The sequence below is a fragment of the Manis pentadactyla genome, chromosome 9 (genome assembly GCF_030020395.1).
Source record: "Manis pentadactyla isolate mManPen7 chromosome 9, mManPen7.hap1, whole genome shotgun sequence".
Taxonomy (NCBI): Eukaryota; Metazoa; Chordata; class Mammalia; order Pholidota; family Manidae; genus Manis; species Manis pentadactyla.
In genome coordinates, this window is record NC_080027.1 from 125,054,706 (window position 1) to 125,068,606 (window position 13,901).

The window sequence follows — 13,901 nt, forward strand, 5'->3', positions numbered from 1 at the left end:
CAGCTGACAGCCCCCTCAGCACTCCGCGGGTGCAGAGCACCTCACAGGCCTCACACCACCGGACTGAGAGGCCTGCTAGCAGCGCCCCAGGGAGGAGGGAACCCGATGTGGAAAGGCTCGGGGCCTTGCCCAGGGTTACACGGCTAACAAGCAGGTCAGAGCCATGGTGCCCAGGTCTTCCTGGCGTCCAACTATTGCTACACTTTCTCTGGAGTTGAGGGTGGGTGGCACTTAAACCCCAGCTCTGGAATGCAATTCAGCCATTGGCGTGATGACGATTTGAGCGCTGTCTGCGCAGTTCCATGCCAGGCACAGGGGAGGCTCTGGAGGGGAAGTCACTCCCAGGGGCCTCCCGGCCTTCCCCCTCCCAGCAGCCTGGACGAGCAGAGTCCACTCTGGAGCAGGCAGAGGAGAGTGTCCCCGGCCCCCAGGCCGGCCTGGGGAGGGGCAGCTGCAGGATGACCCGTGCCTTGTGCCGTCTGAGGTTTGTGGCGGCGCCTTCACCCCCCTGAGCTCTGGTCACACACCTCCACGGACGTCCCGGCATTTGTAAGCAGAAGGGCTGGAGAGGCAGGGTCGGGAGGCAAAGAGGGACTGTTCTCCCAACCCAGACCACCCCGGGGGACTTGAGAGACCCTCGGGTCCTGCTCAGCCGTGACCCACCCCACCCCACCTTCCCCATCTCCTGGCTCACAGCTTCTGCGCTCAGCTTCCAGCTCCTTGAAGCCCTGCGGGACCCAGCCTGGTGAGGGCAGGGGGTGTGCTCCCAGCCAACAGGCTCAGGCCGGGGAACCGGGGGCACCAGCAGACCACTGCCGGGGGAGCTTCGCCTGCTTCCCCCTCCCCACTCCTGTGGTATCCTGGCTTCCTGTTCTTTGATAACCATCTACAGCTTGGCCCAGCGCAGGTGGCCTTCCTCCCAATCCCCTCCTGCCCCCTTTTTGATCCCCAGGCCCTCACTCTCCATTAGTGGAAACCTTGGTGGGCCTGGGGGGGGAGCTGAGGCAGAGGCCAGCCTCAGGTCACTTCCCACAGGCTTACTGGGATTCCCAGGCTCCTACCCTGCCACCCCGTCCCCAGGGTTCAGAGCCAACTCCGAACCCAGCTCTGAGCCTCGTCTCAGGGAAGCCAGCCCCTCCGCAGTGCCCACTGCCAAGGGCAAGGGCCAGGATGGGGAGGCCTCCGGAGCCCCAGAGGGCCATGCTGTGCTTCCTCTCAACACCCCCCCACCAGGCTAGGGGAAGGCCGGCCTTTCCCCCCCACCCCCTCCTGTGTGCCCACCCCCTGTGCCTATTGTACATCATTTCTTTTTTGCTGTCACCATTTGACGGCTGAATCAGAGAAGTGGGAGGAAGAAATTTGAGGGAGAGGATGGGGTTGTGCGCACTGGGGGCAGGGAAGGGAAGGGTGTTGGCAGGGTTACCAGGTAAAAGGAGACGAGCAGGGAGCAGGCATGAACCAGCGGGAAGGCCAGCCGGCAAGAGGCCTGCCAAGGGGCAGGGGCAGGGGTCAGTGGAGGCTTGGACCTGAGGGCCACCTACCAGGCCCCAGGCCCCCAGGCCTCCCAGTGATGAAGAAGACATGGGCATCCCCTGGTGTAAGAGCCAGAGACTGTCCACTATCTGTGAGTCTTCTGCGTAGATGGCAGGGTGCTGGGAGGAGGCCTGGGGTGCTGGGAGCCCAGGGAGTGCCCCCCCAGACTCCTCAAGCTCCCTTTTTCCTAGCTGGCCGGCGCAGCCGAGAGCTGGGGTGTGGCTCAGGGCCTGGGGATGACCCTTCTGCTCTGGCCTGGGTCTTTCCTTTCCACTGTGGAGCGAGGATTGCTGCTTCCTCTTCTCACCCATCCCACCCCAAGTCTGTGCCCACCTCTGCTTCAGGAAGATGCAGTCTGTGCCCTGAGCTCCCAAGACTTGAAGGGCAAAGGCTTCCAGGGCTCTGAGGCAGAAGTGGGGAGGCGGAAATCCATCTCAGGCTGAGGTCGCTTTGAACAGGAGCAAGCCAGGGCTCCATGTGGGACGGTACGGAGCTGGGGGCCAGCTGAGCTCTGCCCGGCAAGCAGACAGAGGTAGGCAGGGCACAGGTCGGGGGGGGACACTGCAGGCAGGGGCTTTGGGAGTGAGGGGCTCCGGGGCAGGCAGGGGCAGTCCAGCCCCTCGTCCGTTTCCAGGAAGCAGGGCCTTGAGCCCGGGGCAGAGGTGCCGGCACACTGCCAGCCTGCCCCTGGAGGGGCACCCGCAGGAGGCACCTGACCCCTGGTGGCGGCCGCAGGCGCAGGAGGGCAGCATGCCGCTGGGGTGCGTGGGTGGCAGTGAGGAGGGGCGGAGGGAGGAAGCTGGCTTCCTGAAGCCTCCTCACCCTCCAAGACAGACCAACAGACAGGCAGACAGCTGGTAGGAGGCAGCCAGGGGGACACGGCTGCTTCAGTAAGTACCTGAACGGGGGAGGAGTCCTGTGGGCCCGGGGCGGTGTGAACCTTGGGACGACAGGAGGGCATCTCTAGGAGGGTGTGCACAAGGCTGCATCGGGTGCCACAGTGCCCGGCTGGGGAATGGGTGCTGGCCTAGCCGATGTCCCCAGGCCGGAGGGCAGTGGAGCCCCCAGGAGCTGCAGGGAGAGCAGAGGCTAGCAAGCCCCCGCCTGCTGCTGGAGAGTTCTCGCTACTGTGCACATCTGCACCGGCCCGCTCTGCCCCCTCTGTCCCTGCGGGCTTAGCACTCTGACACCACCTCCCCCCGAGGCTGTGTCCCTGCTCTAGAAGACGTGGACTGTCCCCCAAGAGGACGTGGCTCCACCACCTCTGTGTCCCCTCTCTTGCCCCCAGCTGTCGCCTCACCATGCGCTGTCGCTCAGAGGCTTGGTGAGGCCATTTCCTGTGACGGTTACAGAGGCGGGAGATGGGGGGGATGGGCAGAGGAGGAAGGAAACACCCCCATCCTATCTCCCAGGACAGAGACCCCAGAAGCCAGAATGAACGTGGGGGTGGTACAGGCAGCAGTTAGGAGAGGGTCCTGCCGGGGGCCCGCAGCTGGGCACACCTGTGCCCTCACTGGGCTCCACCATGGCACGGCACCTCAGGTGTCTCAGAAAAGGCCCACTGGCTGACTGAGAGGTGCTGTCCGGGGGCTTGCTCCCTCCTGTCCACACAGCCCCCGGGGAAGGTCCCCTCCCCTGCCTCCTCTCACTTGAAGCCCCGTGGGCTGTGGGAGCCGGCAGCCCCTTCTCCCTTCCCTGCCTCCTGGACTCCTTCCCACCTCCCCCCGACCTTGCCCTCACTCCAACCCCCGACTGCCCACCACCCTGGGTCACGCTGTGAAGATCCTGGCCTTCCCCTGGTGGACATGACACCCCTCTTGGAGGAACAGACACCCCCAGTGACAGCAGAGGTGCCAGCTAGCAGAGGGCTGGCTCGGGCTTGGGGCCCCTCCGGCCAGTCAGGCAGGCCAGGGGTCAGCAGCTGAGGGGCCCTGTCTTTCAGGCAAGCCTCATGGCTGAGTGAGCCTCCCCCGGGCCCAGCAGCCCCGCAGCATGGTCCAGGTCTGCGGGGGGCGCTCCAGAGCACAGCTGTGGGTCTCGTCTTCGGGAACAGCCATGACCCAGCCTCCGCCCAGCAAAGCACCAGCCAAGAAGCACGTGCGGCTGCAGGAGAGGTGAGATCTTTCCCAGCGGAGGGGAACCGTCCCAGCCCTGAGCCCCAGCCCTTTCCCTGCACCTGCCCCTCCGGCTCTGGCAGCTGAGAGTTCAGAGGGCCTTTAGTTGTTGACTCCAATCTGGAAGGAAATCAAATGTGTTCATTTGCATATCATTTGCATTCCTTTACATGTCTGGGCACAGTTTCATGTCAACTTGCGTCTGCTCCCCAAACCCCAGGTTGGATTGACCTGTCCCTGGAACAAGGCTGCCTTGAGTCTGGATGAGGGTCTGAGCTTTAGGGGCCAGGTCAGGAATGGGCAGAGGTGGGCTCGAGGCTGCCCTGCTCTGGCTGGCAGAAGTAGGGCATGCAACAGGGGCCTGAACCCTTGAATTCACTGGGCATCCGGGTCAAGGGAAGACAAGGAGCAGCCTCCTCAGATGTGCCCTATAGCAATAATCATCTGTTAGAAGAGCAAACATTATCGGGCGCTCACTGGGCACTGCTCGCCTGTGCCTGCAGGCGGGGCTCCAACGTGGCTCTGATGTTGGACGTGCGGTCCCTGGGGGCCGTGGAGCCCATCTGCTCAGTGAACACCCCCCGGGAGGTCACTCTACACTTTCTGCGCACAGCCGGACACCCCCTCACCTGCTGGGCCCTGCAGCACGAGCCACCCAGTCCCAAGCAGCTGGAAGAGGAATTCTTGGTAAGAGCCCGCAGTCCCCCCGGAGCCACGCCACACTCCTGCATCAGAGGCAGCCTGCAGGCAGCACTAGCTCCGACTGTGGGCCCAGCTCCCCTTTGGCCCTTAGGAAAGGCAGAGACTGCCCCCGGCGCCCTCTTCTGTCTCCACCCCATCCAGACCTGCATACTGACGCCAGGAAGGAAGGGTCAGGGCCCAGCTCCGCCTGAAAAGGGTAGAAGGGGAGGAAGAGGCTGGGTAGGGGTACTGACCCTTCACTCATTTTCTCCCCATGCCAGAAGATCCCCTCAAACTTTGTCAGCCCTGAAGACCTGGATATTCCTGGCCATGCTTCCAAGGACCGATACAAGACCATCTTACCAAGTAAGGCCTCTGGCAGGCATGCAGGGAGACGGCGCTATCCCTAGGGTGAGAGGTTCAGGAGGCAAGACTTCAGCCAGGGCAGAGCTACCCTGCATGGAGCACCTCCTGTGGGCGGGGAAAGGAGGAGCAGTAACCGCGGCCACAATGAGAACACAGCAACTCCTATTTGCAGATGTGTACTGTGCGCTAGGGGGTCTCCCAGTCGTTGGTAGGAACTCATTCTGCAACCCCATGAAGTGGATAGCATGGTATTATGATCCCCATTTTATGAGTGAGGTAACTGAGTCACAGAGAAGTTGTGTCACTTGCCCAAGGTCACACAGCTAGTTGTACCAAATCTTCTTCCTCACCCTCCCATATGGGAAACACCCAGCAAAGGGTTGCAGTGGAAGAGGCACCGTCAGGATGGCTCCCAGACAGAGGGCTTCGAAAGATGCAGATGCGGGGCGGAGACCAGGCTGGGATGGACGTCACGGAGCCGTAAGGGGTTCGGCACCAGGGGATCAGCACCTCCTATTTTTTCAGAGGCAGGAGTGAGGCCCTTTGACCATGAGGCCCTTGAAGACTCTCCCTCCTTCCCTCCGTCCCCCTCAGAGCAGCCTTTCAGTGGCTCTGGGTCTTAAGGCCTCTGCAAATTCTGACTCTGCCTGTATAGCAGGTCAAGGGGCTGTCAGCACTCCTCGACGTGAGGGGGAGGACGCAGCCCTTGCTTTTGGCCTCATTCCAACCAGACCCGAAGCTACCAGAGAGGGCAGAGGGCACACAGCCCTCTACCTGAGACCCCCCCCCACACCCGGGTACCCTCTGTCCCAAACCAGGACAGCACAGGGAAAGCAAGCATCCTCTCTCCTCTCTGCACAAACTAGCATCTTCATTCCTGCCTGGGTGGGTTTGGAGAAAGCCTCCCCCTTAAAAGAAGCGGTGGCCCCTTCCAGTGGGAATGAGACCTGAGATCTAGGCGCACTTCACCACTGAGACATCAGCAGGTCACTCATCTGAATCCCACATTCACCATCAGAAAAAATTCTTCCTCCATTTTTCCATTCTCTTTTTCCAACATCTCTTTTTCCATTCCTACTGGCACAATCCTACTCTACACCCTTAATGATCTCGAGGGTGGAGTATTACAGGAACTCCCATTGGGTCCCTGCTGCTCCCTTCCCTTGCTCCTACCCAGCACCACGCAGTTAACCTTTGCAAATTATTGCTTTGATCATGTCTCTCTACCACTCAAAAACATTCGGCGGCTCCCTATTGTCTGCAGAGAAAATAATCCAACGAGCATCTGGCCGCCTGCTATACGCAAGATACTATGATGAGCACAGGAACTCTCTTCTCCCTAACCCTGCTGGGGGGTGTGCATTAGTCACCTTTTGACCTCTGACCTCCACTGGTTTTGACTTCCTAGATCCCCAGAGCCGCGTCTGTCTAGGCCGGGCACAGAGCCAAGAGGACGGAGACTACATCAACGCCAACTACATTCGCGTGAGTGGCCGGCCGCCACCGCAGTGCAGGGGCAGGACGGTGGGGCTGTTTGAAGATGTGCCCGGAGAGCACCTTCCAACCGTGCCCGTGGCTCTGGCGCCTGGGTTTCCCGGCTCCCGCTCGCTGGTGCCATGGCCTGCCAAGCTGGGACGGATCCTGACCAGGCCCCGGGACACCAGCTGAGAACAAGCAGATGTTAAACACGCTGAAAGGAAGAGACTGCCAAGTCTCCTGAATGCCCCCTCCCCGTTACTTTATCTCTGCCAACCCTCTGAACACAGAGGAGTTTGCGCTGCCTACCCCATCCCAGCTCCCTGAGGCTAAGGGCTTGGGCCAGCACAACCGGCAGCCCTTGGGTGTCCCCCTTCCCTTTGTCTCGCCTTGACTGCCCCCCAGGCAGCCCCTCCTCGTGGAGGTGGTCTAATACCCAGCTAGAGGAACCTGGGATGCGAGGTGGGTCTCTCTCTACCGGCTGCCCACCTCTATTGGCCTCAAGTGGATGTAGAGGCAACGCTCTCTGGTGGTTCAGAGTGGGAAGGACCGTGGTCGCTGGTACAGAGAAGTGAAAAGCAGTCGGCAGGGGAAGCCACGGGGGAAATGTGATCTCCCAGCTGCCGGCAGAGAATGGGGTGCTGGCGGGGGGCAATGGTCTGGATTCACCATCCTGAGCAGCAAGCTGAGGGGAGAAGAACGGGCTGGCAAGAGTGTACTGCATCTTGCTTCTAAGTGTATAAATGTAATACGTAAGAATGAAATACTGCACAGTTTTCCTATTTTCTGCTAGTACAAAGCAGTGGGGCAGGAAGGGAACGTTTACAGAGGACCTGAAACATGCTAGGCTCGCAGTAGACTTTGTTGAATTTCATCTGCACTACATTCCTGCAAGACGGATATTATGCCCACTTCAAGATGAGAAAGCTGGGGCTTACAGAGGCTGGGTAACTGGTTTATGGTAACACAGCTGACATGCAGCAGAACAGGGATTTGAACCCAGATTTCTCTCACTCCAGAACACGTCTCCTCCACCATGCAGCTTCTGGCATGTGCATTTCTGCACGTGTGTCTATGGCTGCACGTTCCCTGGCTTCAGCCTGATTCTAGGACTTGCAGAGTCTGGGATCTCCCCAGACCTCACTCTCACTGTTTCCCTACCCCTTCTCCTGTGCCCCCACCTCCCCAGGGCTACGATGGGCAGGAGAAGGTCTACATTGCAACGCAGGGCCCCATGCCCAACACTGTGTCGGACTTCTGGGAGATGGTGTGGCAGGAGAAAGTGTCACTCATTGTCATGCTCACTCAGCTCCGAGAGGGCAAGGAGGTAGGAGGCAGAGCCACCAGCCCCGGTGAGCCCAGAGGGGGCTACACCCATGCCCCATTCAGGGCAGCTCGGGACCATGGCTCCCCTGGGCACTGAGAACACCCACAGCCAGGCCCAGCTCACCCATCTTAGAAAAATTCCTCCCGTATACACCACGGAGGCTGTCCATAGCTAGAATGTGGGAGGGGGTGTGCACTTCATCTGCGGGTACCAAGTTCAGGAGAGCCCGGTCTCAGGGGCTGACCCAGGCAGTGCCCAGATCCTCCAGAGGGGGTGGGAGGTGTGGAGGGGACCCCACTCCCCTTTCTGCTGCCCTGACCCCTGCTCTGGCTGATAGACCCTCTCCCTCTGACTCCCAGCTCCTTCCTTCCTAGAAATGTGTCCACTACTGGCCCACAGAAGAAGAAACCTATGGCCCCTTCCGGATCTGCATCCAAGATGTGAAAGAGCGTCCAGAATACATTGTGCGGCAGCTCACCATCCAGGTACCACCCTCTGGAACCAAGCCTGGGGCACAGGGAGGTCAGGCCACCCCCAGCACCCCTGGAGCCCAGGCCAGACCTTCACGAGGAGCCACGGATTTACCTGATTAAACCTTCTTTACCCCACATCTAAAAGAAGTGCTTGAGGCACAGAAGAAAAACATGGGTGCAGCCCTCAGAGGCCCCCCTGGGGCAGAGCCAGCAAACCAAGCCGAGCCCCGTGGTCTGTGCTGAATGGCCCAGGATGCGGGTGGGGGTGTGTCCGGTTGCTGAAGGAGCTACAGGCATCCAGAGATGTACAGCAGCTTTTAAGATGTGAAAGTGCTAAGAGTGCCTCCTATTATTGTATAGCATTTCTCCAGCCCCGGGACCCTCCAGGCATCCTGCGAAGTAAATCTAAGCAGCGCCATCCCCTTTCTCTAGGCAAAGAAAATGAGGTTTAGGGACTTACCCAAAGTCACGTGCTAGTTAGGGGCAGAGTCAGGACTTGAACTTGGGTCTTTCCGCCCTTCCACGGACAGTGCTCCTTCCAGCGTTTCCGAGGAGGAAGTGGTGGGGTCTGACAAGCAGAGAAAGGGCACACCTTGCCCGGCCAGGGCCCGTGGCTGCCTCACGGGGAAATTCCTCTGGCATCAGAGGAGAAGGCTGGCAGCGCCCCAACCCTCACCCTGGTTTTCACTCCTTGTCCTCACGCCAGTGCCAGGGAGAGTGCCGGTCAGTGAAGCACGTCCTCTTCTCAGCCTGGCCCGACCACCAGACACCAGAATCAGCTGGGCCCCTGCTGCGCCTGGTGGCTGAGGTGGAGCAGAGCCCAGACACAGCTGCCCACACCAGGCCCATGGTGGTCCACTGCAGGTACACAGCCCCCCGCCCCCCAGCAATGGCAGCGCCAGAGCCAGGCTCCCCTCCCTTCCACTGGGTCTCTCCTGGGAAGGGCTCTGAGAAGAGCAAGGCCGGGCAGGCCCAGGTACTGCTTGGAAAGGAATGTCTAGGTCGCCCAGCCAGTGCTGTCTCTTATTCCCTCCATGCAGAACCTGGGCTGGACCAGAGAAGGAACGGATGTCAGGAAGCGCCCGGTCTGCTGGGGCAGGAGATCAGCCCAGTCCCCGCTGCTGGGGAGTTTATTTACTCATTCAACAGTGTTTATTGAAGACCTGTTATCATCAGGCATAGTACTGGATGCTGAGGAGACAGCCGTGAGCAAGGCAGTCTGGTTTCCACCCTGACAGGCTTACAGTCTGGTGGGAAAGACAGCAGATAAAACAATTAATCATCACACAATGTGATGAGAGCAGATAAAACAATTAATCATCACACAGTGTGATGAGAGAGCCCTGATGGCATGTGTGGGGAGCACAGAATCAAGTCACCCAAACCAGAATTTGGCCAGAGAAGGTCTTCCAGGAGAAGGGATGTCTGAACTGAGCTAAGACCTGAAAAGTGACCTAGTCAAGCAAAGAGGGGAAAGGCGTAGTGTTCCAGGCAGGTGGAACAGCATGTGCAAAGGCCCAGAGATGAAATTTTAAAACTGCCTCATTGTTGACAGTAGAGTTAGACAGCAGGGGCCTAGAGGTCATGGGGGAAAAGGGACAGTGATGAGAGATGAGTCCGAACAGCCAGTAACAAGGGCCCCATAGGACTGGCTGAGAGACTTGGATTTGCCATTTGAAAAGAATACTTTGGCTGCAGAGAAAGACGTGGACCCCCAGGGAATAGGGTGTGATGCAGGGGACAAGGTTCAGCAAGGAAACAATTTGGAAGCGAATGCCCTAAACAGAGCATAGAGGCAAGGAGCAGACAGAAGGGGCTCATGAACCCCCTCCCCATAGGTGGCACCTGACATAAGCTAGGAGGTCACGAGGGACTTCTATCAGCTGTTCATATAAGAAGACTTTCTAAAGAAGGGATGCCTGAGAGGACGTAAAGGGGCAGGAAAGAGCAGAGTCGGGAGGGGAGACTCCGGGCAGGCCCCGGGACGGGAAAGGGAGCAAGTGTCAGCAGCCAGGAAGACGGTCTGTGCTGGGAGGAAGTCACAGTTAGACAGGGAGGGCTCAAGGGGTCAGCAAGCGCACGTGGGCACTGCCAGCAGGAAACCACTGCCCACTGCTCAGAAGAGAGCTCATCGAAATGCCCACAGGGACCTGAGGGCAACCTGGAATAGGTTTCAAGTGAGGCTAGGAAGATCTGTGAACTCCTTCAGGGCCAGCGGTAGCCTGGCACCATATTGCTACCTTCCTCCGTCCCCATGTCCCCATCCCAAAACAGCCCAGTCCCTGTTGCTGCTGTAGTTTGGGGCCTGGTCCCCATGTTCCCCAGCACCTGATCCTCATGTCCCCACTTGCCTGGTCCCCAGGGTCCCTGGCCTCCTGACCTCCCACCTCCTCCCCGGCTTTATCTAGTGCAGGGATTGGCCGGACAGGCTGCTTCATCGCCACCCGAATTGGTTGCCAACAGCTGAAGGCCCGAGGGGAAGTGGACATTCTGGGCATTGTGTGCCAACTGCGGCTGGACAGGTGGGTCCATGGATATAAACAGGACCAGCCACATTAAGGTGTGGCCTCAGTGGCCCCCGCACGCCAAACCACCTATAGGCACATCCCCATTGAGCACTTCCTGGGAGAAAGGAACTGGCCCTTTGCCTAAAGAGCTGTCTCCTTTGCAATTAACACCCAGAAAAGAATCTATATCTAGAATTTTACCATAGGGGCCTAGAATTAAATATGCCACTCTATGGCTTTTCCTGAGCCTTCCATCTTTTTGCTTTTGTCTTTTGTTTTTCCAAATCCCCTACTCAGGGGAAAGGTAGAGGATAGGGTTGGTTAGTTCGAGGTACTAGGCAGCCACAGGTAATGTGCAGAGGCTCACAGGATCTGGAGACAAGGGCCAGGGTGCAAATTCTGGCTTGCATCTCGCTGAGGGGTCACTGTACTTCTCTGGCCCCTTTCCTTACCTGCAGAGAATAATGGCCCCTTTGGAAGAGTGCTATTGTAAGGAATGAGTCAACTTTGAGAACCTACTATACAAATACATGGATTTATTAATTTTACTTTTAAGATCATTGGGAAGAGGAAACCTGGAGGCTCAGGAATGTTCCTGGCCTGGCATGAGGAATCAGGGGCCTGGTTCTGCCCCAGGAGCTGATGGGTCTGAGAAGACCAAGTGCCAGTGTGGGACACCTCCTCCTTGGCACAACTAACCGCAGGGCTCCACCCTGAGGAAGGGGCAGAGGGGCTTCCCTTCGTGGGAGGGGCAGCAAGAAGTAGGAAGCAGACAGGATGAACATGTGGGATGGAGCTGTGGGTTTTTTGGGAGAATCCAGATCTCCCTACAGGACTATGAAGACGTTTGACCTGACCCTCCTTCACTCATGGCTCGTGTGCTTCTCCTCGCAGGGGGGGGATGATCCAGACCACGGAGCAATACCAGTTCCTGCACCACACCTTAGCCCTGTATGCAGCCCAGCTGCCGGAAGACTCCAGCCCCTGCCCCCTGGCACCTTCCACTAGCCCAGGTGCCCAAATCCCCCAGGCCTGGGAAGGTGGGTCTGGGGAAAGTGGGCCTTGTGACCAGGGCCATCCCCAGGGTGGGCATGGGGAAGGGGTGCCCCCTCAGTGAGCACATGTGGCCCCAGGAAGCTGCATCAGCAAGGACCAGGACCAGACTCCAGGTCTGCCCCAAGGGCCGCTCTTCTGCTTCCGCTAGTCGCCCCATGCGGACACCAGGGGGACCCTCCCATGTCTCTCTGAACTTAAAGATAGGAGCTGGCACTTACACCAGACCTGAGAGGCCCAGGTGTCTCCATCTGCTCTAAAGTGCTCGGCAAGCTGCATTCTCCTCGTCTATGACACGGACAGTAAGCGTTTTGCTGCCATAAGAGGAAAGCAATCAGGGAAGATCCTAGAAGCTGCTCCAGATAAATGCTGTTCCTGGGATGGCAAAGTGATCCCAAGGCCATCCTGTGCCCAGAGCCCTGCCCAAGAACAGGCCAGACGCCAGAGCCAGCCAGGAAAAGTCTGGGCCTGGCCTTGGTCAAGTTCTCAACATCCTAGCAGCGACTCTGTCTCCTCGCCCCTCATCTGTGGGGGCTGATGCCCCTCACAGAGATATCCTTACGAGAGAACAAGGCCCGCACTACCCATGTCCACACGTGTCCTGGGAGCAGGCTGCAGAGGTGACCAGGTCCAGCAGTTGGAATCTCTGGAAGATGGAAAAGAGTGGGGACCCCTCAGCGGCCCAGAGAGCTGCCTGTGCCTCCGTGACTGCCAGGCTCTCACGCCAGCTACTCCCTAGGGAGGTCTGGCACCCTCTGTCTTCCTTTCCTGACCCCAGAAGATGCCCTGGATACCAGAAAGTACAAAAGAAAGAGGAAAGAAGAGATAAAAAGATCAGCCTGATTTTAGATTAACCAGCCCCCACCTGACCACCCTCCTCCCCTGCCACAGCAGAGTGCAGACGGGGGCTCAGACTGAACGGGGACCCCTCATTGTCTACCCCAGAGACCTCACTCTCTCATCACCTCAGTGAAAATGCAATTTCCTGGGCTATCTCAGGGCTGACCTACACACCCCAGGAAGGCATCCGAATCTTTCACCCTTGGATCCAAGATGGGCCGCCTGTGGGGATGAAGGGAGGTATTATTTCTCTAGGCACCCGACCCCTGGGGTCTGCCTTCACTGATGCTGCTCTCTGTGGAGCCCCCCAAGGAGCTGGATCCTGGAGAGCAGCTGGGCCTCCTCACCCATGACATCTCTTCTGAAGAACCTGTGGTGTTGAAACTGAGGTGGATTTTCTTAGTGCCTCTGCTTGGCCTTCCTGAGGGCCGCTCCTCCTCCCAGCCCTGGGAAGGGGCTCTCCTGCACCCCCACTTTCCTGACGGTCTGTGCGCGGGAAGCTGGGAGGAGAGCTCTCAAGGGCCTGGTGCTGCCCTGAGCGCAGAGCCAGCCAGGAGGGGAGCCACTGAGCAGGCCCACGGGCCCCCCAACCTGGTGCACTGCCCCAGCCCCATCCCAGCTCCACGCCTTTCCAGGGCACAGCTCTGGAAACGTAACCCAGCAGGAAAATAAAGACTTCTTGGATGACTATTCATTCCTTCTTCCCATCTTCTTCTCAGGCTTCTGCAGCCTCCTTACAGCAACACGGCAAGTGAGAATCCATAGACCAGGAACAGGCTGCAGATCCCAGAATATGCGCTTTCCCGGCATTTCTGAGGCACATAAAGTGTACCAGACAGACCAGAATCAATTCAGGCAATGGGGCAGAGGTGTACCCAAGAGCTGGAGAGGGACTTAGAATGGGCAGGGCCTAGAAAGATGACACTTAACCCAAAATATTGTGCTGGACCAAAACTGTGACTCCTCCACGTGGGCACCTGTTTGGATCATAGGGATCATCCTGGTTTGCCTAATATGGTTGATAATGAGTTTATGCACCTTTGACTGAAACAAAAGACTACATGTGAGTACATAGGAAAACCCAGTATGAAGGCACCCAGCATAGGGCGGGGCCTGCCCCAAACCTGCAACTAGATCAGGGTCCAGCCAACCCCAGGGTTCAGCAGGCTCTGCAAGAGGTTAGGTCCTCGGAGGTAGGGGCATTTTGACGGCCCTACACCTGCAGTCGCCTGTTCTCTTGAAAACTGTGGCTTTTAGCAAAACAGCCAAGTTTTTCATTTGCCACGGATCTTCCTCACTGGGACCCTCTTGGCAGTATCTTGAGTACCGCGGTGAGACTGGGGGAAATCGGCGTCAGTCTCAAACATCTGCTCCGGCCGGGGCCAGAGGCGTCCTGAACGAGCGGCCCAGGTAACTGTTAGCAAGATGGAGTTCAAACACCCGGGACGGTGCTCCTCTCTGCTGGGCACATTTTGAGAGGATGGAACTCAGTATCCAGAGATGTTCAGGATTCAGGGAACAGAAAGCCTCC

At 58.4% G+C, this 13,901-nt stretch overlaps 1 protein-coding gene across 3 annotated transcripts; it reads left to right on the plus strand.

The window, feature by feature from the left end:
- Nucleotides 1–2,305: 2,305 nt before the first annotated feature.
- PTPN7 (protein tyrosine phosphatase non-receptor type 7) lies at nt 2,306–13,057 on the plus strand. 3 transcript variants are annotated; one of them, XM_036909545.2, is made up of 10 exons: nt 2,306–2,390; nt 3,476–3,647; nt 4,151–4,334; nt 4,610–4,694; nt 6,103–6,179; nt 7,360–7,497; nt 7,872–7,982; nt 8,677–8,834; nt 10,379–10,492; nt 11,372–13,057. In XM_036909545.2, exons 2-10 carry the CDS (start codon nt 3,526–3,528, stop codon nt 11,592–11,594), a joined length of 1,212 nt encoding a protein of 403 aa, XP_036765440.1. In that variant the 5' UTR covers nt 2,306–2,390; nt 3,476–3,525; the 3' UTR covers nt 11,595–13,057. The 3 variants fall into 3 exon arrangements, with proteins under 3 accessions (XP_036765440.1, XP_057364107.1, XP_036765439.1); XM_057508124.1 differs by having other exon boundaries at nt 4,613–4,694; XM_036909544.2 differs by having other exon boundaries at nt 2,318–2,423.
- The last annotated feature ends 844 nt before the right edge of the window (nt 13,058–13,901 follow it).

Bases quoted from the DNA above. Each gene is read 5' to 3' on its own strand.
- PTPN7 (XM_036909545.2), top strand. From the start codon at position 3,526: ATGGTCCAGGTCTGCGGGGGGCGCTCCAGAGCACAGCTGTGGGTCTCG. The intron at 4,335-4,609 runs GTAAGAGCCCGC...TCCCCATGCCAG, and splicing joins AGCTGGAAGAGGAATTCTTG to AAGATCCCCTCAAACTTTGT. The intron at 7,498-7,871 runs GTAGGAGGCAGA...CTTCCTTCCTAG, and splicing joins AGCTCCGAGAGGGCAAGGAG to AAATGTGTCCACTACTGGCC.